At 43.1% G+C, this 26,650-nt stretch overlaps 1 protein-coding gene across 4 annotated transcripts in view; it reads left to right on the top strand.

Annotated features, from left to right (window-relative positions):
* The window catches only part of LOC125459352 (leucine zipper protein 2-like), a 333,928-nt gene that overhangs the window by 188,595 nt on the left and 118,683 nt on the right, over positions 1 to 26,650 (top strand). For all 4 annotated transcript variants that reach the window (XM_048545724.2, XM_048545725.2, XM_048545722.2 and 1 more), the window contains exons 6-7: positions 8,996 to 9,058; positions 9,174 to 9,236. In XM_048545724.2, coding sequence (XP_048401681.1) covers positions 8,996 to 9,058; positions 9,174 to 9,236 — 126 coding nt within the window. The remainder of the gene's footprint in view (positions 1 to 8,995; positions 9,059 to 9,173; positions 9,237 to 26,650) is intronic.

The raw sequence follows: 26,650 nt of genomic DNA, 5'->3' as shown, positions 1-26,650 counted from the left end.
GGGAGGCGGACCGAAGATGGAGAGTAAAGAAGATAGGTGGAGAGGGTGTAGGTGGGGAGGTAGGGAGGGGATAGGTCAGTCCAGGGAAGACGGACAGGTCAAGGAGGTGGGATGAGGTTAGTAGGTAGCTGGGGGTGCGGCTTGGGGTGGGAGGAAGGGATGGGTGAGAGGAAGAACCGGTTAGGGAGGCAGAGACAGGTTGGACTGGTTTTGGGATGCAGTGGGTGGGGGGGAAGAGCTGGGCTGGTTGTGTGGTGCAGTGGGGGGAGGGGATGAACTGGGCTGGTTTAGGGATGCAGTGGGGGAAGGGGAGATTTTGAAACTGGTGAAGTCCACATTGATACGGCACCTTCCCCTGCAACCGCAGGAAACAACGCATTATCCTCCGACACTTCTGCCATTTACAATCCGACCCCACCACCCAAGACATTTTTCCATCCCCACCCCTGTCTGCTTTCCGGAGAGACCACTCTCTCCGTGACTCCCTTGTTCGCTCCACACTGCCCTCCAACCCCACCACACCCGGCACCTTCCCCTGCAACCGCAGGAAATGCTACACTTGTCCCCACACCTCCTCCCTCACCCCCATCCCAGGCCCCAAGACGACATTCCACATTAAGCAGAGGTTCACCTGCACATCTGCCAATGTGGTATACTGCATCCACTGTACCCGGTGCGGCTTTCTCTACATTGGGGAAACCAAGCGGAGGCTTGGGGACCGCTTTGCAGAACACCTCCGCTCAGTTCGCAACAAACAACTGCACCTCCCAGTCGCAAACCATTTCCACTCCCCCTCCCATTCTCTTGATGACATGTCCATCATGGGCCTCCTGCACTGCCACAATGATGCCACCCGAAGGTTGCAGGAACAGCAACTCATATTCCGCCTGGGAACCCTGCAGCCATATGGTATCAATGTGGACTTCACCAGTTTCAAAATCTCCCCTTCCCCCACTGCATCCCTAAACCAGCCCAGTTCATCCCCTCCCCCCACTGCACCACACAACCAGCCCAGCTCTTCCCCCCCCACCCACTGCATCCCAAAACCAGTCCAACCTGTCTCTGCCTCCCTAACCGGTTCTTCCTCTCACCCATCCCTTCCTCCCACCCCAAGCCGCACCCCCAGCTACCTACTAACCTCATCCCACCTCCTTGACCTGTCTGTCTTCCCTGGACTGACCTATCCCCTCCCTACCTCCCCACCTACACCCTCTCCACCTATCTTCTTTACTCTCCATCTTCGGTCCGCCTCCCCCTCTCTCCCTATTTATTCCAGTTCCCTCCCCCCATCCCCCTCTCTGATGAAGGGTCTAGACCCGAAACGTCAGCTTTTGTGCTCCTGAGATGCTGCTTGGCCTGCTGTGTTCATCCAGCCTCACATTTTATTATCTATGAGTGTAGATTTAGTGTATTTTTGGGTCTAGAGGCTGAAGGGTCCATTTCACACTATATGCTTCTATGATTCTTGGACTCTTGGCTCGCTCATTGACAGTACATTTCAATTGTTGAGGATGAAAGCTTGTTCATGGGATATGGGTGCCATTGGCCAGGCCAGCATTTATTGCCCCTCCCTAATTGCCCAGAGGGCAGTTAAAAGTCAACCACATTGCTGTGGGCCTGGAGCCACACGTAGGCCATTCCCAGGTAAGGTCAGCAGTTTCCTGCCCAAAAGGACATGAATAAAGTTTTTTTTGGGATTCAGCAATGGTTCTGTGGTCATGTTAGACTCTTAATTCCAGATTTTTGTTGAATTTATACTTTGCCAACTGTCATAGTGGGATTTCAACCTAATACCCAGCACATTGCCTGGGTGTCTGGTCAAGCAATAATACCATGAGGCCAACACCTCTCCATTAGAATTAGCATTTATACCTTAGTCATGTGTGTTATAAACAAGTGTTCAGAGATGCTTTATTTCATTCATGTAGACATTGCTGCCAAGATTTCTTCCTGTAAAAGTATAATTTATTCATAAAAAATGAAATAAATTTAGTTGTAATAACCGAAGGTATTTCTTTCTTATTCAGGGGAATATTTACATACACTGAGGCAATGAGAGGGTCTGATAACTGAATAGGCCCTCATTAAATTCAGCAGGAATGGTCTTGACCCACAGCTGTTTGGCAGCAGCTGCCTCAACACGTAGACCTGGACCTTGGAATGTGCACACTGCAACACCGGGTCAAAGTCAACACTTCGCATGGAAGACTAACTAGTTTCAGGCAGACCAAGGGGTGTCTTTCACTGGGTTGATGGTCTTCCAGGCGCAGTCGATGTTTGGCTCTCTGTGCGCCCTGGGAAGCAAGCCGTAGTGTGGAGGCTTGCATCACGGAGTAGCTCAGGATGAACCTCAGCAAGAACCTCTGCATCTCTCTCCAGGCCTTCGTTTAAAAGGACAGATTTCAAAAGGAGATGTGTGACAGCCCCTTCACTGGTGCAGCTGCTTCAAGGGCAGAATGCGGTGGGATAGACACTGAGTGTACATGCATTTGACAGACATTGCTGGCAAGATCAACCCTTACTATCCACCCCTAATTATCTTGAACTGAGCTGCTTGCTGGGTCATTTTGGAGGGCAATTAAAAATAAACCATATTACTGTGAGTCTGAAATCACTTCTAAGTTGGATTATATAAGAATGACAGTCTCCCCTCCTGAAATGATTTAGTGAGAGATAATGGGAACTGCAGATGCTGGAGAATCAAGATAATAAAATGTGAGACTGGATGAACACAGCAGGCCCAGCAGCATCTCAGGAGCTCAAAAGCTGACATTTCGGGCCTAGACCCTTCATCAGAGACGGGGATGGGGTGAGGGTTCTGGAATAAATAGGGAGAGAGGGGGAGGCGGACAGAAGATGGAGAGAAAAGAAGATAGGTGGAGAGAGTATAGGTGGGGAGGTAGGGAGGGGATAGGTCAGTCCAGGGAAGACGGACAGGTCAAGGAGGTGGGATGAGGTTAGTAGGTAGCTGGGGGTGCGGCTTGGGGTGGGAGGAAGGGATGGGTGAGAGGAAGAACAGGTTAGGGAGGCAGAGACAGGTTGGACTGGTTTTGGGATGCAGTGGGTGGAGGGGAAGAGCTGGGCTGGTTGTGTGGTGCAGTGGGGGGAGGGGACGAACTGGGCTGGTTTTGGGATGCGGTGGGGGAAGGGGAGATTTTGAAACTGGTGAAGTCCACATTGATACCATATGGCTGCAGGGTTCCCAGGCGGAATATGAGTTGCTGTTCCTGCAACCTTCGGGTGGCATCATTGTGGCAGTGCAGGAGGCCCATGATGGACATGTCATCTAAAGAATGGGAGGGGGAGTGGAAATGGTTTGCGATTGGGAGGTGCAGTTGTTTGTTGCGAACTGAGCGGAGGTGTTCTGCAAAGCGGTCCCCAAGCCTCCGCTTGGTTTTCCCAATGTAGAGGGAGCCACACTGGGTACAGTGGATGCAGTATACCACATTGGCAGATGTGCAGGTGAACCTCTGCTTAATGTGGAATGTCATCTTGGGGCCTGGGATAGGGGTGACGGAGGAGGTGTGGGGGCAAGTGTAGCACTTCCTGCGGTTGCAGGGGAAGGTGCCGGGTGTGGTGGGGTTGGAGGGCAGTGTGGAGCGAACAAGGGAGTCATGGAGAGAGTGGTCTCTCCGGAAAGCAGACAGGGGTGGGGATGGAAAAATGTCTTGGGTGGTGGGGTCGGATTGTAGATAGCAGAAGTGTCGGAGGATGATGCGTTGTATCCGGAGGTTGGTGGGGTGGTGTGTGAGAACGAGGGGGATCCTCTTGGGGCGGTTGTGGCGGGGGCGGGGTGTGAGGGATGTGTTGCAGGAAATACGGGAGACGCGGTCAAGGGCGTTCTCGATCACTGTGGGGGGAAAGTTGCAGTCCTTAAAGAACTTGGACATCTGGGATGTGCAGGAGTGGAATGTCTTATCGTGGGAGCAGATGCGGCGGAGGCGGAGGAACTGGGAATAGGGGATGGAATTTTTGCCGGAGGGTGGGTGGGAGGAGGTGTATTCTAGGTAGCTGTGGGAGTCGGTGGGCTTGAAATGGACATCAGTTACAAGCTGGTTGCTTGAGATGGAGACTGAGAGGTCCAGGAAGGTGAGGGATGTGCTGGAGATGGCCCAGGTGAACTGAAGGTTGGGGTGGAAGGTGTTGGTGAAGTGGATGAACTGTTCGAGCTCCTCTGGGGAGCAAGAGGCGGCGCCGATACAGTCATCAATGTGCCGGAGGAAGAGGTGGGGTTTGGGGCCTGTGTAGGTGCGGAAGAGGGACTGTTCCACGTAACCTACAAAGAGGCAGGCATAGCTGGGGCCCATGCGGGTGCCCATGGCCACCCCCTTAGTCTGTAGGAAGTGGGACTGGTTTTTTATGGCAACCTGATCATGATGCTAGCTTTGTGTTTCAAGCTTGACCTTTAGTGAATCTGGTTTTTTATGGCAACCTGATCATGATGCTAGCTTTGTGGTTCAGTTTTCTCTCTGTTATCAGTGCTCCCCAAGACTTATCCCACTGTAAAACCGTCTAAAGATATAAAAATTGTCACCCCTCAGTGAGAACTTTCAGAGATCTGCAGAAACCCACCTGGTTTACTAATGTCTTTTTGGGAAGGAAATATACCATCCTCACCTGGTCTAGCCTAAATGTGACTCCAGATCTGTGGAAATATAGTTGGACTTCTGACCATTCTTGACATGGTCAAGCAAGCCACTCAGTTGTATCTGAGGGCAACTAGGGGTGAGCAATAAATTTTGGCCCAGATCACATCCAATGTGAGAATTACATTTTAAAATAAAACTGTGTGTTCTGTGAGAACAGGGGACAGTTAGTGTGGAAGTTCAGTTATTATAGTTTGGTTGGGACATGAGGGCAGCCATTGTGCCTTACAGCTCATGACCCAGTATGGGTCCTGATCTCCGCTTTGGAAAGCCCTGTATTATTGAGTGGGGCAGGGTGGGACGCTCTTCAGAGAGTCAGTATGGACTTGATGGGCTGAATGGCCTGCTTCTGCACCATAGGGATTCTGTGGTTCTATGAACTGAAATTCACTGGGTGGTCATGAGTGAATCTCGAACTCATCCCTTCCAGTCGCTAGGCAAGTTGTCTGGATTGCTGGCCTGCTATTCTTGTTCCATGAAGCCCTTTAATTCCTGATTAAGTTTTCATTTCCCCGGGGATCATTGCCATGGATTCTATCAGCTCATTTGTTTGAGGCATCTATCAGTTATCCATTAAACACATGTCGCAAAACCTCACTGCCTTTTCCTCACCAATTTTCAATATATTTATAATCGCAAAATTAATTTAAAAGCAGTCACCTTGAGGGAAGCCCTATCGTTTTACACTTCCACCTGCCTATTACAGTACTGTATAAACTGATGCTCATAATAATCTGTACTTTCAGAATTCAGACCTTGATGTTTTTAACCTTAATTGCTTATGTACTTGATGTAAATGACCCATTTAAATAAGGTTAAATGTTAAAACTTAAAAATAAAATTCTGAAAAGTGATTAGAATGTGAAGTAATATTCTTGTTGGCAATTAAAAACTAAATAATTGTTACGTCTCATGAAAATTGTAGGGTACCTTTTCGTTTTTTCAAAATGTTAAGCTGTTTCTCCCTGTGCCCGTTCTTTTCTGATGCATTAAATAAATGATCAGATCCAGATGGATAATCTAATCAAATAACTCTCGAATTGTTTTTCAAATCAACACTTGAGCACCTCTTTATAACTAAAGCTCTCCTGAGCCAGATGGCTTTCTGCCACCTGAATGTAACTAATTAATCAGAATTACATCTCAGAGTAACTGTAGTCAAGCTGTCTTAAAAAGTCCTGTCACATTACAAAACATGACCCAAAATAAATAGTGACATTTGCAAATTGAAAGCTCCTGTTGTTGACTTGCTCTACATATTTTCTAACCCTTCGTGTTCCATGTAGATTATTGCCCATTTCCAAATGATCTACAGAGGTGGGGAGCTGCCCTCTTGAATCGTTATATTCAGTGGTATAGGGCCAGCTGCAGTGCTGTTCAGGATTGTATTCCAGGATTTGGGCAGGGTGAAAGACCAGCCATATAGTTCCAAGCCCAGCTTGTGTGTGATGTCGAAGGGAGTGTTTACCATGGTAGTGTTCCAATGCATTGGCTGCTATTATCCTTCCAGGTGGTTAATGTTGTGGGCTTGGAAGATGCTGTTGAAGGTACTTTAGAGAGCTGCGTCTTGCGTGCAATCTCTGTACTTCTGAATGGAGGCAATTATTGTTTAAGCTGGTGGATAGGTTCAAATGAAACATGGACTCTTAATCTTAATGAGTGTTATTGGAGCTGCAGATATATGGAGTATTCTTGATGGTTGACTATCCAGTGTATCAGTGAGGGATGCTGTGTGATTGGAAATAACAGCCTGATGAGCATATATTACAGAGAGATCTCGCCCACCAGCTTAAGTGCACGCTGGAGATTGTGTAGTGCATTTGGAATGAGAAACCGGGAAGGCTCTCATCCATTGAAGTAAAAGGCAAACTCTCACCAGGAGAATTAGTGAATTTATCACAAATCACTGTAATCTCATCTTTTAGGGAAAGTAACTTGTGCCAGGAACATTCTGAAATCCTTGATGTGTATTCCCAATGAGCAAAACTCCAAGTTGGAAGAACACATTAGAATGTCATCCCAACAGAATCAATAAAATAAAATTAATCTCCTTCTGTATAGTGGGACAGTGAAACCCATTTACACTTTCCTTCAAAAATCATTTGTTTGTTGCTATTTCTACTTGGTGGTGCAATTCTTTTAGAATTAAGCCTATCCAAAGCATATCAGGATACGTTCATATTTGGAAATGAATATGGCTGGTCCGGTTTTGAAGATCAGCACAGTCGCTTTGTTTTGGAGGCACATTTACCCTTAGGCAACATCTTCAGGGAAGGCTCTCCCTTCTTGCATTGTTTGCATTGGTTTTTCACTGACATTGAGTTTCCTCACTTGCAGCATACGTGTTTGCTGAAAACACAAAAAACAGTAGATGCTGTAAATCAGGAACAAAACAGAAGTTGTTGGTAAAACTCAGCAGATCTGGCAACATCTGTGAAGGAAACATCAGAGCTAACGTTTTGGGCCTGTGACCCTTCCTCTGAATATTAGGAGGAACTTAAACATTAACTCTAACTCTATTTTTTCTTCACAGATGCTGCTAGACGTACTGAGCTTTTCTGACAACTTCTGTTTTTGTTCTAGTTGTTGGATGAACTACCTAATGTTATCACTTTTAAATTATAAGTAGCTTCACAGTGCATTCATTTTTTTCTGTGGGCCCACTTTCTGGTTTACATTCAACACTTTGTTTTGCATGTTTGTCTGCTCATTTCTTCGCAACATGGTCCCTATTTCTGCTTAATCTCATCAAAGACTCCCTCCCACCCTGGTACGACTCTTTTCCAACCTCTCTTGTCAGGCAGAAGATACAGAAGCTTGAACACACGAACCAATGGGTTAGAACAGCTGTTATTAGACGGCTGAATAAACCTCTCTAACTTTATTTAAAGTTGATCTTGTTTTGTGAACTTCCTATGCAGTGTAACCTGAGTGCCTCATTCTGTCTAAGTGTCCTGTCACCTTTATGTCCTTGTATGCTACAATCTGTCTGTACTCCTTGCTAAACAAAACTGTACTTAGCTGCATGTGACTACAATAAAGCAAATCAAATGCATCAACTGACAGATTACGGTAAGTAAAAGATGCTTCTCTCGAATGAAAAATTGAGGTTGACTACACGTGGGTAAAACATTTTACATCTGATAGAGGGTTGACCTGTATGTGAGTACGTGCAGGAGCATGACCTTTGGCACCATGAAAGTGGGTTTGTCACATACTCCTGTTTGACCTATACAGTGCAATCTATGGTCATTTAGTGAAATGCAAACAATGTTGTTAATAAATGGTTTCATTTGCATTTGAAAGTTGGTCAAGTCAACTAATTAACAGCAGTCTTGAAGTTTTACGATTCATTGTTTGATATAGCAGCTCTCATCTCTGCTAATTTGTTGTTTGCTTATGCAAAATACATATGTTTGGTGGCAAAATAGAACAAAAAAGCTTTTTTTTGCATCATTTTAATTACATGAGTTTGCTCTTCAAAGTCACCTAGTCATGAAGGAATATCACTGCAAGAGCACATTCACAGCTGAAACAAAATGAGAATCAACTGAGCACTTCTTCTGGAATAATGTGTTTTTGTTACCATAGTAATAGTTTCGTAAGCACATGTGAGAAACAACAATATGATTATGTAGGAGAGGAGGAATTTTGAAGAATGTCAGAGTAGGAGATGTAGAGTGTCATCACAGCATAATCAAGGTGTTTTCACTGAATTCAGTTTGGACTATGTCAGGCTGAAGTTAGCAATTGTAAGCTGTGACTAAATATGCACCAGAGAGAACAGCATGATGAAGTTTTGGATTTGAATTCAAATAATTCAATATAGACCTCTCTTTCTGCCACAGAGATTCTTTAATAATCCATCCTCTGCTTATAGCAATTCAAAATGAGCGACTCTTACTCCTCATCACTTTAAATTGATCGTAATGTTAGATTCCAGGCAATTGGGAAGCTAAGCATTTCTCATTGATAATTCTATTTAAAAATCATTCAAAGGTGAACCATCCTGAAACATTCACTTATGGTATGGTGAGAACATTTAGATTCAGAAATACTTTCAAATGATTAATATTAACTCTAATCAGACAAGAGAGACACCTTTAGGACAATCAAACAGATGAATAAAATATGTATTTTTTCCATAGAATTTAGAAAAAAAGTGCAGATACACTTACTTTGTGAAACTGTTAAGGACACATTAATGAAACAACCATAAGTTACTGCTTTATTTGTAAAGCACAGGATGTACAGTGTATGACGCACAAAGGGATGGTGAAGCATTTATCCCACTTGCAAAGTTTAATAATTTAAGAAATTTGAAATAATAAAATAATTCTCTTACACAGAATAAAAGTCTGAAAAACAAACTTCTGTCTGGAAGCAAGCAGTGTGGCATTCATGCAGAGCAGGTAGGTTCAATTCATAACGATTTGGCAAGCACATTTGAATGAGCTAAAAGCATTTTTTTTTCAGCATTTAAATTATAGCTGATATTTTCCATCCATTCTTATCTTGCTTCTGCAGTCCAAAAGAATCCAGTCACAGCTTAAGGAGCTACGCTATGGGAAGAAAGATTTGATTTTTAAGGTGAGGCAATGATTATTTGAGACAGCGTGTTTTTACGTAGGTAATGTGCAACATTTTGATAAGGGCTTATGATGTTGTGCTCACCTCAGAGAAGGTACTGAAGTTGCAGCATTCAAATGTTTTGAGCAAGGTTTATAGTAAGTGAAAGCTTGTCAGTGAGATTGGCAAAATCACTGCTGGTCATAAGGAACATGGTTTCCTTCAGAGAAGATTTTGTTGGGTTGTTAACATTCGACGCAGCGGTTATTTCAAATTGAAATTTCTTTCAGTTTAAACTCTGTGTGAATGCATTAATCGAAATTAAAGCATTATAAATTTTGTTAGGTTCAGTTTATTTTCAAGTGTATTGAATAATTGATTAAATAGAAAGCACAGCAGGGGACAGCCAATTCTCATGTGATGGAAAACAAATACTGGTGAGGTCAAATAAATGACTTTTGATTTTTTTTATTTCTTAGTTTTATTGTCATGTGTGCTCAAGTATTAAAACACAGGCACCGTCTTGGGTACAAGTACCCAGGTACAGAATCTTAAGAACATTACAGTGTGTGTGACTGTGTGTGCATGATAGCGTAATTCAGAATGGAATTTTTTATGCGTCCTACTACATGTCGGCATTTGGTCTGGTTGCCTTCATCAGGCAGAGCACTGTGTAGAGGAGTATAGGGGACATTGTGTTCCAGTTGTACAAAACATTGGCTGTGCAACATTTGGAATACTGTGTACAATTCTGGTCACCCTGCAATCGCAAGGGTGTTATTAACCTGGAAAGGGTGCAGAAGAGATTTACAAAGATGTTACTGAGACTGAAAGGTTCGAGTTATAAGGAGTGGAGAGGCTGGTGCACCGCGCCCCCCCCCCCCCCCCCCCACCCCTCCACCACCGCCCCAGAGTGTAGGAGGCTGAGGGGCGACCTTTTATAGAGGTTTATAAAATCCCAAGAGGCACAGATCTTGTGCATAGCTAAGGTCTTTTCCCCAGGGTCAGGGAGTCCAAAACTAGACAGTAAAGGTTTAGGGTGAGAGGGAAATGATTTTAAAGGGGTCTGAGGAGTAACGTTTTCACATAGAGGGTGGTACATGTATGGAATGAGCTGTCAGAGGGAGTGGTAGAAGCTGCTACAATTACAACATTGAAAAGACATTTTGATCAGTGCATGGTTTGGAGACGTTTAGAGGGAAATGTTCCAAGCACAAGCAAGTGAGACCAGTTTGGTTCAGGAAACCTGATTGTCGTGAATGAGTTGGGCCAAAGGGCCAGTTTCAATTCTGCATGACTCCATAACTCTGCTCAAGGTGTTGTATCCAAATATATATCTTATATTTTAACGGACTTAAGGTGTTAAAATTTGGAACTGATGCCTTGAGAATGTGACTTAGAGGGAGACAGAGAGATTCATCATGGCTTTAAAAAAAAGTATAGCCATCCTTCTGTTTAGTTGCTTGTGATTGTTTATAAATAATCACAGGAACAGGAATTGGCCATTCAGCCCCTTGTCCTATCATTCAATGAGTTTGTGGCTGATCCGTGGCCTAAGTCCATATACCTACATTTGTCCCATATCCCGTAATGCCTTCAAATAATAAAAAAAATCACAGGTTTAAAATGAAAAACTGATCCAGCATCCACTGCCATCTGTGGAAGAGAATTCCAAATCTCTACCACCCTTTGTGTGAAAATGTTTCCTAACATCTCTCCTGAATGGTCTGGCCCGAATCCTCAGACTATGTCCCCTAGTTCTACAATACCCAACCAGTGGAAATGGTTTCTCCTTCATCGGCCCTGCCTGTTCCTCTTTATACTTAGCAGTCTTCAATCAGATCGCCTTCTAAATTCTAAATTAAACAGGCCTACCTTGTTTTATCCCAGCTCATAGCTTAACCCCTGAAGCCCAGGTTTCAGTTTTGCAAACCTACGTTGTACTCTATCCTTCTTAAGGTGCACTTTCCCCTGCAACCGCAGGAAGTGCTACACCTGTCTCTACACCACCCCCGTCACCTCCATCCCAGGCCCCAAGAAAATCTTCCACATTAAACAGACATTCACCTGCACATCTGCTAATGTAGTATATTGTATCTGCTGTTTCTGATGTGGCCTCCTCCACATCGGGGAAACCAAGTGGAGGCTTGGAGACCGCTTTGTGGAGCACCTATGCTCGGTTCGTGACAAACGACACACCTCCCAGTCGTGAACCATTTCAACATCCCCTCCCACTCCCTGGGCAATGTCCATCCTGGGCCTCCTCCAGATCACAATGATGCCAGCCAAAAACTGAAGGAACAGCACCTCATATTCCGCCTTGGAAGCCTACAGCCCAATGGTGTCAATGTGGACTTTATGAGCTTCAAAATCTCCCCACCCCCGACCTCATCTCAAGACCAGCCCATCTTGTCCCCACCTCTGTGATCTGTCCGTCTGCTCTCCCACCTATCCGCTCCTCCCACCTCACTGACCAACCCCCACTTCCTACCTACACTCACCTATTAGTTTCATCCCTCCCTCCTTGACCTGTCTGTCTTCTCCCCATCTATCTGCTCCACTACCCATCTTCTATCACTGCCTTCCCCTCTATTTATTTCAGAGCCCTCTACCCCTTCCCCATTTCTGAAGAAGTGCCTAGATCCAAAATGTCAGCTTTCCTGCTCCTCTGATGCTGCCTGGTCTGCTGTGTTCATCCAGCTCCACATATTATTGTCTCTTCTTAAGGTGTGGTGCTCAGATTTGCTTGTAGTACTCCTCATATGGTCTAACCATTGTTTTGTTAACCGCAGCACAGTTTCTTCATCCTTGTGTTCCACCCCCCTGGATATAAGGACCAGCGTTCCATTAGCTTTCTTGATTCATTTTCTGCACCTGTTTGTGCTATTATAATAACACAGTTACTGTTCAAACATCTCAAAGACAATAATTTCTCGACTAACTAAGCATATACCACATGAATTTAATTGTTTTGGATTCAAAATGTTAATAATGATAATATTAGTAGTAGCAACAAAAGGCCAGAGAATTTTTTGACAAAATGTTTTGGCCCGACCTGTTGAATATTATCAGCACTTTGTTTTTATTTCAGAATTCCATCGTTCCCAGTGTTTTGTTTCTGTTTTGATAAAATGCTGTGTTTGTTTCCCAATAATTCATATGAAAGTTCAAAATCTGAACCACTGAGTAAGACTATTAATTTTTCTACATTAAAGATGTATGGACAATCAGGAAATGATTAACGAAGTGTTTTTTTGACTTTGATTTCACAGTTTTAGCTAAGTAGCAGTTATGCTTGCACTCAAGTTAGTACAAGAATGTTTAACAAACTTGAAGGTCAATAAAACAGGTCTCATTAAAACCTTAACTAAATAACTATTGATGAGATATTAAGAGCAGATGGGGCCATATCTGAATCCTTACAGCGCATGAGAAAATGTAGCATCGAAATAACTAATGTTTCTAAGAGAAGTACAATTAAATGATTTTTATTCAAAGGCTGCAAGTTTGGTACATTACACTTTTGATCATTGAGATATGATGACTGGTTAACTGAAAATATGGTGCTCTGAAGAGATCATACCAGACTCAACAAAATAGCTCTATTTGTCTCCGTAGATGGTAACAAACCTGTTGAGTTTCTCCAACATTCTGTCTTTGCTTCAGATTTCCAGCATCTACAATATTTTTGTTTTAACTGTAAATTTAATGTGAGAAAAGCATATTGGAGGGCATTTTTAAGGATGACACCAGTGATCATTTAGAAGAGAATAGAATAGGGGCAGAGATAACAAAGTGTGAAGCTGGATGAACACAGCAGGCCAAGCAGCATCTCAGGAGCACAAAAGCTGACGTTTCAGGCCTAGAGCCTTCATCAGGGAGCCTCTAAATAGGGGAAGACTCTTTTTGTTTTACTGTACGAATTTAACCCAGACTGATGTATTATTCTTTTCTCTGCTACAAGTTATTCTAAATTATCTCAGTCCAGTTACTTTTGATGTGGAGGTGCACTGTTGGACTGGAGTGAACAAAAGTCAGAAGTCATACGACATCAGGTTATAGTCCAACAGGCTTATTTGAAGTCACAAGCTTTTGGAGCATTGCCCCTTCATCAGGTCAAGAAACTTACTGTTCGCCTGATGAAGCAGCAGCGCTCCAAAAGCTTGTGATTTCAAATAAACCTGTTGGACTATAACCTGGTGTCATGTGACTTCTGACTTGGTTTCTTCTGGGCAAGGGGCACAAAAATGCCTTAAAATTCATTGAATGAAACATCACTGAGATAACTGTTCGATCTGCAAAATGGACAACCGGATATAATGGATAATTTTCTGTTGTACATGTCATATGTCTTGGGTTGGACTATTTAGGAGCTTTATTTGTGTCTCGTTAGTATTATAATTCCCAAACTACAGACTGAGTATGATAGAAATTGCTGACCAGATTTCTTTCTATAACAAGGATCACCTATTATTACAAATTATCATACTCCAGCTATATGTAAACAAGCTAAATTATATAAACTCTATAAACAAACTCTAAACGTCTTTTAAACTCCCTTTACTCACAGACAGACATACATAAGCCATCATCTCCAACACCATTCATGACCTCATCACCTCAGGAGACCTCCCACCCACAGCCTCCAACCTCATTGTTCCCCAACCCCGCACGGCCTGTTTCTATCTCCTTCCCAAAATCCACAAACCTGCCTGCCCTGGTCGACCCATTGTCTCAGCCTGTCCCTGCCCCACCAAACACATCTCCACCTATCTGGACTCCATTTTCTCCCCTTTGGTCCAGGAACTCCCGACCTACGTCCGCGACACCACCCACGCCCTCCACCTCCTCCAGGACTTCCAATTCCCTGGCACCCAACACCTCATTTTCACCATGGACGTCCAGTCCCTATACACCTGTATTCCGCATGCAGATGGCCTTAAGCCCCTCCGCTTCTTCCTGTCCCGCAGGCCTGACCAGTCCCCATCCACTGACACCCTCATCCGCCTAGCCGAACTCGTCCTCACCCTCAACAACTTCTCTTTCGATTCATTGCACCTCCTACAGACAAAGGGGGTGGCCATGGGCACCCACATGTGCCCCAGCTATGCCTGCCTCTTTGTAGGTTACGTGGAACAGTCCCTCTTCCGCACCTACACAGGCCCCAAACCCCACCTCTTCCTCCGTTACATTCATGACTGTATCGGTGCCGCCTCTTGCTCCCCAGAGGAGCTTGAACAGTTCATCCACTTCACCAACACCTTCCACCCCAACCTTCAGTTCACTTGGGCCATCTCCAGCACATCCCTCACCTTCCTGGACCTCTCATTCTCCATCTCAGGCAACCAGCTTGTAACTGATGTCCATTTCAAGCCCACCGACTCCCACAGCTACCTAGAATACACCTCCTCCCACCCACCCTCCTCCAAAAATCCATCCCCTATTCCCAATTCCTCCGCCTCCGCCGCATCTGCTCCCACGATGAGGCATTCCACTCCGACACATCCCAGATGTCCAAGTTCTTCAAGGACCGCAACTTTCCCCCCACAGTGATCGAGAACGCCCTTGATCACATCTCCCGTATTTCCCGCAACACATCCCTCACACCCCGCCCCCGCCACAACCGCCCAAAGGGGATCCCCCTCGTTCTCACACACCACCCCACCAACCTCCGGATACAATGCATCATCCTCCGACATTTCCGCCATCTACAATCCGACCCCACCACCCAAGACATTTTTCCATCCCCACCCTTGTCTGCTTTCTGGAGAGACCACTCTCTCCGTGACTCCCTTGTTCACTCCACACTGCCCTCCAACCCCACCACACCCGGCACCTTCCCCTGCAACTGCAGGAAATGCTACACTTGCCCCCACACCTCCTCCCTCACCCCTATCCCAGGCCCCAAGATGACTTTCCATATTAAGCAGAGTTTCACCTGCACATCTGCGAATGTGGTATACTGCATCCATTGTACCCGGTGTGACTTCCTCTACATTGGGGAAACCAAGCGGAGGCTTGGGGACCACTTTGCAGAACACCTCCGCTCGGTTCGCAATAAACAACTGCACCTCCCAGTCGCAAACCATTTCCACTCCCTCTCCCATTCTTTAGATGACATGTCCATCATGGGCCTCCTGCAGTGCCACAAGGATGCCACCCGAAGGTTGCAGGAACAGCAACTCATATTCCGCTTGGGAACCCTGCAGCCCAATGGTATCAATGTGGACTTCACCAGCTTCAAAATCTCCCCTTCCTCCACCGCATCCCAAAACCAGCCCAGTTCGTCCCCTCCCCCCTCTGCACCACACAACCAGCCCAGCTCTTCCCCTCCACCCAGTGCATCCCAAAACCAGTCTAACCTGTCTCTGCTTCCCTAACCTGTTCTTCCTCTCACCCATCCCTTCCTCCCACCCCAAGCCGAACCTCCATCTCCTACCTACTAACCTCATCCCACCTCCTTGACCTGTCCGTCTTCCCTGGACTGGCTTATCCCCTCCCTACCTCCCCCCACCTATACTCTCCTCTCCACCTATCTTCTTTTCTCTCCATCTTCAGTCCGCCTCCCCCTCTCTCCCTATTTATTCCAGAACTTTCACCCCATCCCCCTCTCTGATGAAGAGTCTCGGCCCGAAACGTCAGCTTTTGTGCTTCTGAGATGCTGCTGGGCCTGCTGTGTTCATCCAGCCTCACATTTTATTATCCTACATAAATGACACATGGGCAAAGGGAGCACAGTTCTGTAGTCTGCATTCGGAAAACATGTGGGTTCTTACTGATCTGAAGGGTCCTCCTGGCTCTTTGTTTTGCCGAATGCTCCCATTGATTTTTCATGAGGCATAGGGCGGCTGATCCACTGATGGAAGGTCTCTGATTTATTCAGTTCAGAGTCACAAGTTGCAGGATGTGTTGAACGAACGAGCAACTGATTTTCTTCTGGTTTAAAGTGACTTCCTGAAAGAGCTGCTGCTGACCTATTTCTGGTTTGACAAGCTCATTTCTGTCCTGCTCACAGCCCAAGATGTTCAGCAAACTGACAAACAACCACTGTACTATTGGTGGGTGGTAGAACTTTACTTTTTTTTAAAACACATTCAGGGAACGAGGGTGTTGCTGGTGAGCCCAGCATTTCCTGTCCATGCCTAATTGCCCAGAGGGCAGTTAAGAGTCAAACTAAGTTGTGTCTGAAGTCACATGTAGGCCAGACCAGTTAAGGACAGTAGTTTCCTTCCTTTAAGGGCATTAGTGAACCAGTTGGGATTTTTTTACCCTAATAATTGGCAATGGACTCATGATCATCATTAAACTCTTAATTCTAGATACTTTTATTGAATTCAAATTCCACCATCTGCCATGGCAGGATTCAAACCCACATCCCCCAATATGTTTTGAGTCTCTGGATTAACAGTCCAGTGATAATACCACAAGGCCATTGCCTTCCCCTAACCAGTTATCACTGATAATTGATCTCTAGTTCACAAATTAATCAGCTTCACCTGTAAACAAGCCCTCTGCTACAGTGAGTAAAAAGGTATATGGGCCAAATGCAGGCAAATGGGACTAGTTCTGTTTAAGAAATCTGGATAGCATGGAATAGTTGGGCCAAAGGGTTTGCCTCTGTGCTGTGTGAATCTTTGACTTTGATTCTGAGCCTGCATGTTGCTGGAGGAGTTCACAGTAGGTTTCAAATTCTCTATTTTCAGAGCGTGTAGCTGTGCTTGTTCATCCTTGGTTAAAAATAGTTCTTCATTGCAGGCCCCTTTTTTTTTGTTAAGCACCAAAAAAAAGGGAGACATTTTGCATTAATGAACATTCAAATAAATCACATGTTTAATGACCACATAGATGTGTCAGTATTAGTAGTTTTAGTTATCATCAATGTTATCACATATCAAATGAAAGCAAAATTTTGCAGATGCTGGATAAGATGCTGAAGCAGAAACAAAATCACCATTTTATAATGATGAACAGAGAGAGGGCAGAAATTGGGCCATATTATTGCAATGCCAATTTTCTGCTGATGTCTCGTTCAAAGAACAAAGGTCCTGCAAAATGATTCAATTTACCGTAACTTGCTCTCAGAAATACTTATGTTCTTTGGGAAGTAATGGAATGAATGGATAAATGATACTCGATGAGGAATCAGTAGGGTGAGTTGACGGAGTTTAGAGTGCAACACTGTATTCAGTATTCATCAGGTCAGCATACTGGAAGTGATTCTGAGAAAATCCAAAAGACTGTCAGATCATTATTTAGGAGGTAAACCAGTAAGTCTTTAACCTTGAAGTGACTGAAGGGAGAGTTCAACTGACATTCATAAGATAGTTTATAGCATGGAAATACTGGACACATATTCAAGGTTAGTGATGAACATCGGACAAAATGACACAGGTTAAAACTGAGGGAAAGCAAAACCAGAACCAATATCAATAATTTATTCCTGACGTTAAGTGTGATTAATGCCTTAAAAAGTTATGTTAGCAAGAGCTAATGGATTTTGAAGACAAATAAGCTAAAATGGGACAAATGATTCGTTTGTAACGTAATCCTATGACTTACACTAAGTTGTAAAAGACATATTGTAAAATTCAGCAGCTGATATGTATGTGATTAATCACTTTTCAATTGAAATTTTGTATGTGTGTGTTAGATCTAATCTGTAGCTGCTGCTTAATCAAATTATAGAATCCCTACAGTGTGGAAACAGGCCATTTAGCTCATCGAGTCCACACCAACTCTCCGAAGAGCATCCCATCCATACCCATTTTCCCCCAGCCCCATCTCTGTAACCCTCATTTCCCATGGCTAATTCACCTAATTGTGCATCCCTGGACACTACAGACAATTTAGCATGGTCAATCCACCTAAACTGCACTCTCTGGGCTATGGGAGGAAACCAGAACACCCAGAGGAAACCCCCACAGACAGGGGGAGAATGTGCAAACTCCACACAGTCACCCGAGGGTGGAATCGAACCCGGGTCCCTGGTGCTATGAGACAGTGGTGCTAATTGCTAAAACACCATGCTGCCTCATCAATTCCCACCTTGTCCGACTTCAAATTGGGCATTACGGCCGATTGGGCATCTTGGATCTTCTTACAAAATTAAGGACACTTTATAATTGCAAAAATGTGTTTTGCTTTGTAATAGTCCATACTTCCTAAATTAAAAAAAATTGCTCTTTACTGATGTTAAAAGTTACAGGATTTTTTTTCACAGGTATCCCTTCCGCGGGTTGCGGATATCACTGAGATGCCAGCATCCCTAACTGCCCTCTCTAAGCTGTTTCAGAAGGCAGTTAAGCCTTGACCATATTGCTGTGTGTGTGGAGTCACATGCACGCTGAACCAGGCCAGCAGATTCCCTTCCCTACAACGTATTAGTCCTGTTCTCTAAAGACAATTGTTTACAGTCTCATGCTCATCATTACTGAGACAAGTTTAACGAGAAGATTCGTGAATTGAGTTCAAATTCTACCAGCTACCATTGAAGAATCGCAACCAGCTTAAACTCTGGGTTAACAATAACAGAAGTTGCTGGAAATATTCTGGGTTACTAGTCCAGTGACTTTGTCGGTACATTACCATCTCCCCACTCTGGATTTATTAGTTTTTTTGTTGACGTTGCCCTTTTGCTGTAGAAGAATTGTTAAAATATATTGTGGCCTGAAATTATTTCTTACTAAATGATTTTATTCATTTGTATAGAATTGTATGATTTTCTTTCAGCTGGTAATGTCATCAATGTTGCTAACAGTCTATGTTTTAGCCTGAATAAGTAAGAAAAACAGCAGGCGAAAACAGATCAAGCAAAAGTTTAAATAATGCAGTAGACTTGCTTTGTTGATATATGTTGGTTTCAAATGAACAGTTTAGTTGGTTGGATTCATTTGAGCTGACGGTTCAGAAATGATAGTTTTTCTTACTTTTCATAGTTCAGTGAATTCTGAAAGATAACAGAGGCTGATTGTTTTAATTCTGCATGAGTGTGCTTCTTTGAAATGTGAAGCACCCTCTTAGAAATAACGGACACTGAGGCAGGGTAAGAGAATAGAAAAGGGGAGATTTTAGTTTTGGAAAAGTGACTGAGGTACTTTTCTGGAATGTTATAAGACATTGCGGTTTTCTGGAGAAATTGGAGAAACTTGGATTGGTCTTCAGAAAGTAGAGAAGTATAAGGAAGGGTTTAAAATAGATAAAATAGTCAAAAATATTCAATTGTTTCTTGATAGTTCTAGCAGTGACATAATGGCCACCTCCTCCAGTGTGTCGTGATTCCACGGCCTGAATTTAATGCAGGGAAGTGTTAGGCAGATTATAAAAGCCAAGGGACAGTCCATTGCATTTGGCTACCTCACACCACCGCTATCGTCTGTGATCATTTATCAGTTGTCACCACACCATTGATCATTTGGTTTTTGAAGCAAAATCTCACATTGAGGTTTGACAGCTCCTTAGTCTCAGCAACACTACTGGGAGTGGTGGCCGCTGGAACTACAGGGTCCCCTGATGAAGAGGAAGGCAGGTAGGCCCTGACAAATGGGTTTGAGGCCAGAGATGGGGAGAAATTTCCTCACACAGAGAATAGTGAGCCTGTGGAATTCACCATCTCAGAAAGAATTTTAGACCAAAACACTATGATTTCAAGTAGGTGTTGGTTGTAAAGTTTGGGCCCAAAAGAATCAAAGGATGTTGGAGAAAGGCGGGAAGAGGCTACAGAGTTGAATGATCAGCAAGACAGACTCAAAGTGCCAAATGGCTTATTCCTGCTTCTGTCTTCTATGTTCTTTGTTTTGATGAGACGAATGGATGGAAGAAATCACTTTGGAGTGGGATATCAAACCCTATCACACATACTAGCATGCCTACTACTCAAGGCTCACCAACTTTAACTGGATGGCTCAGACATTGGTCACTGCCGTCCAATGTTGCTGGTACAGTCATGTGGCAGGCATGGAAAGAGGTGATGAAGTGACCATGAAGTGGTTAATTAAGGACCTCAATTATCCCGTAGATAAAAGGACCACCTGATGCCCTTCCTGCTGTAGAAGGGGAGTGGTTCAAGTAGACATAGGCCACTGATCTCCCTGAATAAAATTTTACATGCCACCAAACCCCAGAATCCTCACTGAACATACCTTGACTCCTGACATGTCAACACCCAGGGGAGTGCAAAATTGTAACATATGATTCTAGAAATGAAACATTCCCTGTAATGGGAGTAGCCAGCTGAAGAGTTGTACAAATAACCATGAGCTTTTACTGTTACTGTTTGCACTATTCAGAAATAATTCACTAGAAACAAACGCTAAAGATAATGGGAGCATTTCCACTGTTTGTTCCAAAGTTGGGGGTGTGGGGTGTGGGGCTGCATAATTGCTTGCACTTTTCTTCCTGCCAAGTTGCCAAAACTGTCAAGCAATCAGTGTGTGGTAAAACACAGCCAGTGAATATTCCTGATGACGCCGCTAAGCTATGTACAATTGTTAGCCTGATTGATATTCGAAAGAAGTTGGCAAAACTAAGTGACAACAATACAAACTTGAATTAGATAACTCCTCTTTGTGTGTTGTGTATATAATCATGAAGGAAAGTATAGTGAAAAATGATAGTACATGGCTTCAGCTGATCACTGGTTTTTTCACTGATGTTGGGAAGTGCCAATTCACTTAATTTGTAGACAAACCTTTCATCAACATTGTCTGACTGACTTACTTGAAACTGAACACTGCCTAAATAATAGTCTGCACCAGGCTGCCAACTGATGCATGATTATCAAAGGAACGCCTGTATCAACAGGAGTTTGTTGACAGTCAGTGAAAGAGAGTGTAACAGAGTCTTTCAAATTGTTTTTATCTGTCAGCATCGTGGAGGCATAAATGGAAAGTGCATATACCTATATTATAATGCTAAATATTGCTTTTGCAGACCAAGCATTTTCACTCAATTGCATATTTTAATTTTGAGATAGGTGAGTGGATGTGTTATATACATCTGGACAGTATTTTGCAGTAGAAGTGAATTTGCATCTTAATATGTGCATTTATATTTCATTTCAAAGCATTGATACACAGATATGGATGTGTAACAATTGCTAAGTGAAAATGCAGGAAGGAAAATGATGCCCTACCCATGTAAGAAACTATACATTATTTTAGACTTGTGCTTGATCCCTTTGAAAAAAAATGAAATTCTAAGCATGAGACTAACTCAATATGTGTTGGCCTCATTTAATGGTACAATACCAGGAACATTGGCATGAAGCCCAGTAGCTCTCATTCATGTTCATCATCAGTTGTAAATAGTCAATTCAGCACTAATTAGAAGTCTTGAAATGCTATCTCCTTTTTAAGTTTAAGAAACAAAATCATATTTATAGATTCTGAGTTACAAATATTCATCCGTGCAAGATGGGGAAAAATAATGCCACGCAGAGTAAAAGTTGTCCACTTGCACAGAATTTCCTGCACACATCCCAGGTGACTGCGAGCTTATCTAGAATCTCCATTTTTAAATCACCTTTCTTGAAAAAAGAAATCAGGAATTCAATGGATACTTCAACGTTCATCATTTCAAGCTTGGTTTGCAAACTGCACAAAAATTTTAGAACAGTTCGAGAAATTGTATAGAAGGAGGGGTGATGGCCCGTTGGTATTATCGCTGGATTGTTAATGAGAGATCCAGCAAATGTTCTAGTACCTGAGTTTGTATCCCACCATGACAGATGGTGGAATCTCATGATGACCATTAATCCATTGTCAGAAAAACCTGTCTGGTTCACTACTGGTTTTTTTTGTGAAAGAAACTGCCATCCTTACCTGCCTGGCCTATAAATGACTCCAGACCCACATCAATGTGGTTGACTCTTAACTGTCCACTGGGCAGTAAGAGATGAACCCTAAATGCTGTCCTGGCTAGCGACACCACCCTCCTGTGAATGAATTTTTTTAAAAAACCCAACTAATTGTTGCAGAGATAGTCGGAACTCCGATGCTGGAGAACCTGAGATAACACGGCGTGAAGCTAGTTGAACACAGCAAGCCAAGCAGCATCAGCTCCACTGATGATGTTGCTAAGCTATGTACAATTGTTAGCCTGATTGATATTCGAAAGGAGTTGGCAAAACTAAGTGGCAACAATACCAACTTATCCCAACTAATTATTGGATTGGTTTAACACAAGCTTGTCACTAAAATAGAATTATTTCAGCACAGATGTGGGCCATTTGGCTAGTTGATCCATGATATCTTTCTCCAATATATCTTGCCTTGCTTCCTGTAATGTCCTTTCTCTTCAAGTGCTTTTTCACAAGTGAATCTCACTCCATCACCCACTCAGGCAATGTATTCCAGATCCTAATCTAAACAGGATCTACACGTGGCAACAGAGGCCGTGACTTCTCTTTTTCAAAGAGTACTTTGCGTCCTCCCTCAACAACAAAATATTTTTCCTTAATGAGTATTAGGTATTAGAACAAATAGTTGCTGTCAAATATTGAGACATCACCAGGATCAAATGAAATATATCCAAAGCTGCTCAAGGAAGTAACAGCAATCTACAGCAGTATTGACCAAAATCTCCATCTTTAAGCACACACACAATGATTCATATCTATCTCCTTAAACCTCTATTACAATACAATCCAACTTCCCCCTCCACTCCTTTCCTTTCCCCCACAAAAATCCAAAGCTTGGATTTAAAAATAAAATCTACAATTAAGAATTCAAATCATTTCAATTCAATTAATATCACCATGAAACTATTGTCAATTGTTGCGGGGTGGTGGGGGGGGGGTGGTGGAACCCATTGGGCTCGGCTATCCTTTACAGCAGGAAGCTGCCATCCTTACCTGGTCTGGCCTACATGTGACTCCAGACCCACAGCACTGTTGTTGACTTCTAACTTCCCTCTGGGCAATTAGGGATGGGCAATAAATGCTGACCTGACCAGAAATGCCCACATCCCATGAATGACTATGAAAGTAAAATGTTCGGGCCCAAATTTCAGATTGCAACCAAGCAAGATGAGCCAGACTGTCCGATACGCTGGCCATCTAGTGAGTTGAAATGATACTCCAAGTAAATATAGTCGTTTCTCAGCCAGAAATGAAGGGTGATCAGTGTGATCAAATGGTTAAAAATCTACCCCAGTGGATGTCTTTTTATACGAATGTCACTGTTGGGTCCTTCAGTTGCAAAAGATTATTGCTAATTATATGAACACATAGAACAAAGGAGCAGAAGCAGGCCATTCAGTCTATTAAGCCCACTACTTCCCCATTCAACGAGAGCAGGGCTGATCTGATAATCCTCAACTCCATTTTCCTGCCTTTTCTCCATAATCCTTGATTCATTAAATAAAGGTAAAATACATTCTGTGCAAGAGTCATGCCAGACTCAAAACCTTGTTTCTCTCCACAGATGCTGCCAAACCTGCTGAGATTTTTATTTAGCATTCTTTTTTCATACTCCTTATTTCTTTACTGATTAAAAATCTGTCTGTCTCGGCTTCTAATATTCTTAATATCACAACCTCAACAGACATCTGCAGTAAAGAGTTCCACGGATTCACAACCCAATGAGAGAATAAATTCCTTCTCATTTCCATATTAAATGTGTGATTCCTTATTCTGCAATGATTCTCTCTGGTCCTAGCCTCTGTCTTAGGGGGAAACAACCTTTCCACATCTATCCTGTCACATCCCCTAAGAATCTTGATAATAACCAAAAGAGCTGCAGATGCTATAAATCAGAAACAAAAACAAAAATGGCTGGAAAAGCTCAGTAATTCTGGCAGCATCTGTAAAGCGGAATTAGAGTTAATGTTTCAGCGACCCTTCCTCAGAACCGCTAAGAATCTTGTGCCTCTCATTTTTCCATATTCAAATAAATACCTACTCAACCTCTCCTCATAGGACATTCACTTACCACCGCCCCCCCCCCCCCCACCCCAGTGATAGTGTCTCTACCTCTGAATCAGGAGACCTAGTTCAAATCTCACCTGCTCCAGAGCTGTGCAATGACATGTTTGAACAGGTTGGTTAGAAAATATCTCAAGCAGTCCCCCGTGCCTGATATCAGCTTAGCGAACCTTCTGTGAACTGCCTCCAATGCCAGTATACCTTTCTTTAGATAAGGCACCCAAAAACAGTTTACAGTATTCCAGTTTGGGCTGCCCTGCAAAAGCCTATTACTAAATTAGGTGAAAAATGAGAAGGTTAGGCTTCTGAGATAATGGGAACTGCAGATGCTGGAGATTCCAAGATAATAAAATGTGAGGCTGGATGAACACAGCAGGCCAAGCAGCTCTGATGAAGGGTCTAGGCCCGAAACGTCAGCTTTTGTGCTCCTGAGATGCTGCTTGGCCTGCTGTGTTCATCCAGCCTCACATTTTATTATCAAGGTTAGGCTTCTAATGGTTTATAATGGCAAATAATGCTTTCGTCTCCTGATGCCTAGAATGAGCGAATACCAAATAATATAATGAGGAGACTTCGATAATGGGGGAGGATCTAAAGCAGGTTACCTCTAATGTAGCCAAAATCACTAGCTGCCACCTTTAACTAACCAAATATAAGATGGTTATTTGCATCAAGTATTAAATTAAGATCAACAGTGTGTTTGGAAATTTGTTATCACCAAACTTGCTTACGAAATTACTTTACAGCTGATCTTAGCACTTTCACAATGTTACCACAAAACGCTCAATGGTTTTTCTCCCCTCACATTTACTGCTTAAATCTCTGACATCAACAGCTGCTGTAATCACCTGTCCTGAAGGTTCTTGAAGCTGTTTAGTTTTACTTTTTGAACAAAGGGATCGGAAAGTAACATGTTATTTTCAAGAAAGGCGCTATCTCCCCAGCAGTCGATGAACATTTGGTGAAACAAACAACAGCAAAGCTGCCAGCGTCCAGGCTGTCGTTTGAGCTTAAAATAACAATAAGTTCAAAATGTATAATTGTGTCTTAAAATTTAAATTAGCCCGTTTGTCTAATGGCAAAGCAGCAAGTCTTAAAATCAGTGTGTGACGAAACTTTGCACAAAGAAAAGAACTCTGAGCGGAAATTCAATGATCTCTTGAAAACTTAAATGTTATCCCAGCTGCCGTGGAACCATTCAGTGTGCTGCATGTTACTTTACATCATTAATCTCTGCATAAGCAATACCCTTTGCCTGAATAATAATTATCTTTCTATTTTTGATATTTCAAACAATGGATGATTTGGATGGTGAAGTAAGTTAGTCCATTACCTCTCTATTTTTGCAATGAGTCGAGACGGAGTGGGAAAAGTATAAACCTCTGGACCCAACGGTATTTTTAAAAATATATCTTTCATTTGATGTGGGCATTGCTGGCTGGACTGCATTTATTGCCTATCCCTAGTTGCCCAGGAGAAGATGGTATGGAGCTGCCTTCCTCAGCCACTGCAGTCCGTATGGGTTTGTGTAGTTGTGCAATGCTGTGACTTGTCATCAGTTGTAGTCGCCATGATGTGGAGGTGCTGGTGTCAGACTGGGGTGAACAAATTCAGAAGTTACGAGACACCAGCTTGTACTCCTACAGGTTTATTTAGAATCAGAAGCTTGCAGAGCGCTGTTCCTTTGTCGGGGTGAAAACCTGACCAAGGAGCAGCGTTCCAAAATCATGTTATTTTCAAATAAACCTGTTGGACTATAACCTGATTTGTGTGACCTCTGATTTCATTTAGAGTACGGAGTGCAATTTTAATTGTGAACTAAAGCAGAAGTAGCTGGAAAAGCTCGGCAGGTCTGGCAGCATCTGCGAAGAGAAAAATCAACGTTAATGTTTTAGGTCTGGTGACTCTTCACCAGAACTGAGCAATTTTAATTGTCTCAATTTAAAAGGATAAGCACAAGAGAGAGTGCAGAAAGTTTGATAATAAAGATACCAGCACTGCCTATCAATCACATTCGGAGTAATCTTCCAACTTCAAAATTGTATCATTGAAGTAAAGTCTAATGCTTGTTTTTTTTTAACTGCGTTACAAATCCGTAACTTCGTTTTTAATGATTGATGTATTTGTACTGAGATTCCTTCGGCCCTCTATCCACTAAGACTTGCGCCTTCCAAATAATAAATTACCAGCCTATTTTTTTCTGAATTAAATCTACACCTTCGCATTTATCTGCATTAAGCTGAATTTGTCAACTACTTGCCCATTCTGAAAGTTATTAATGTCCTCTTGCAAATGAAATATTGGCCCTTTGTTTCAAGGCGTTTTCAGTATAAAAGGATAGATTCTTTATCAGTATACAAGTCTCCAAAGTGATGGGAAAAATGCAGGAAAGTGGATATGAGGAGCATGGGATCAACCATGATCCTATTCAATGGCAGAGCAGGGTCAAGGGGCCAAATGACCTACTCCTGTTCTATGTGTTGTTGCAGTCCTCTTTGCATTGTCACTCCTTTTC

Source organism: Stegostoma tigrinum, chromosome 17 (assembly GCF_030684315.1).
Source record: "Stegostoma tigrinum isolate sSteTig4 chromosome 17, sSteTig4.hap1, whole genome shotgun sequence".
Lineage (NCBI taxonomy): Eukaryota > Metazoa > Chordata > Chondrichthyes > Orectolobiformes > Stegostomatidae > Stegostoma > Stegostoma tigrinum.
This window is presented reverse-complemented; position numbering and strand designations above follow the sequence as displayed.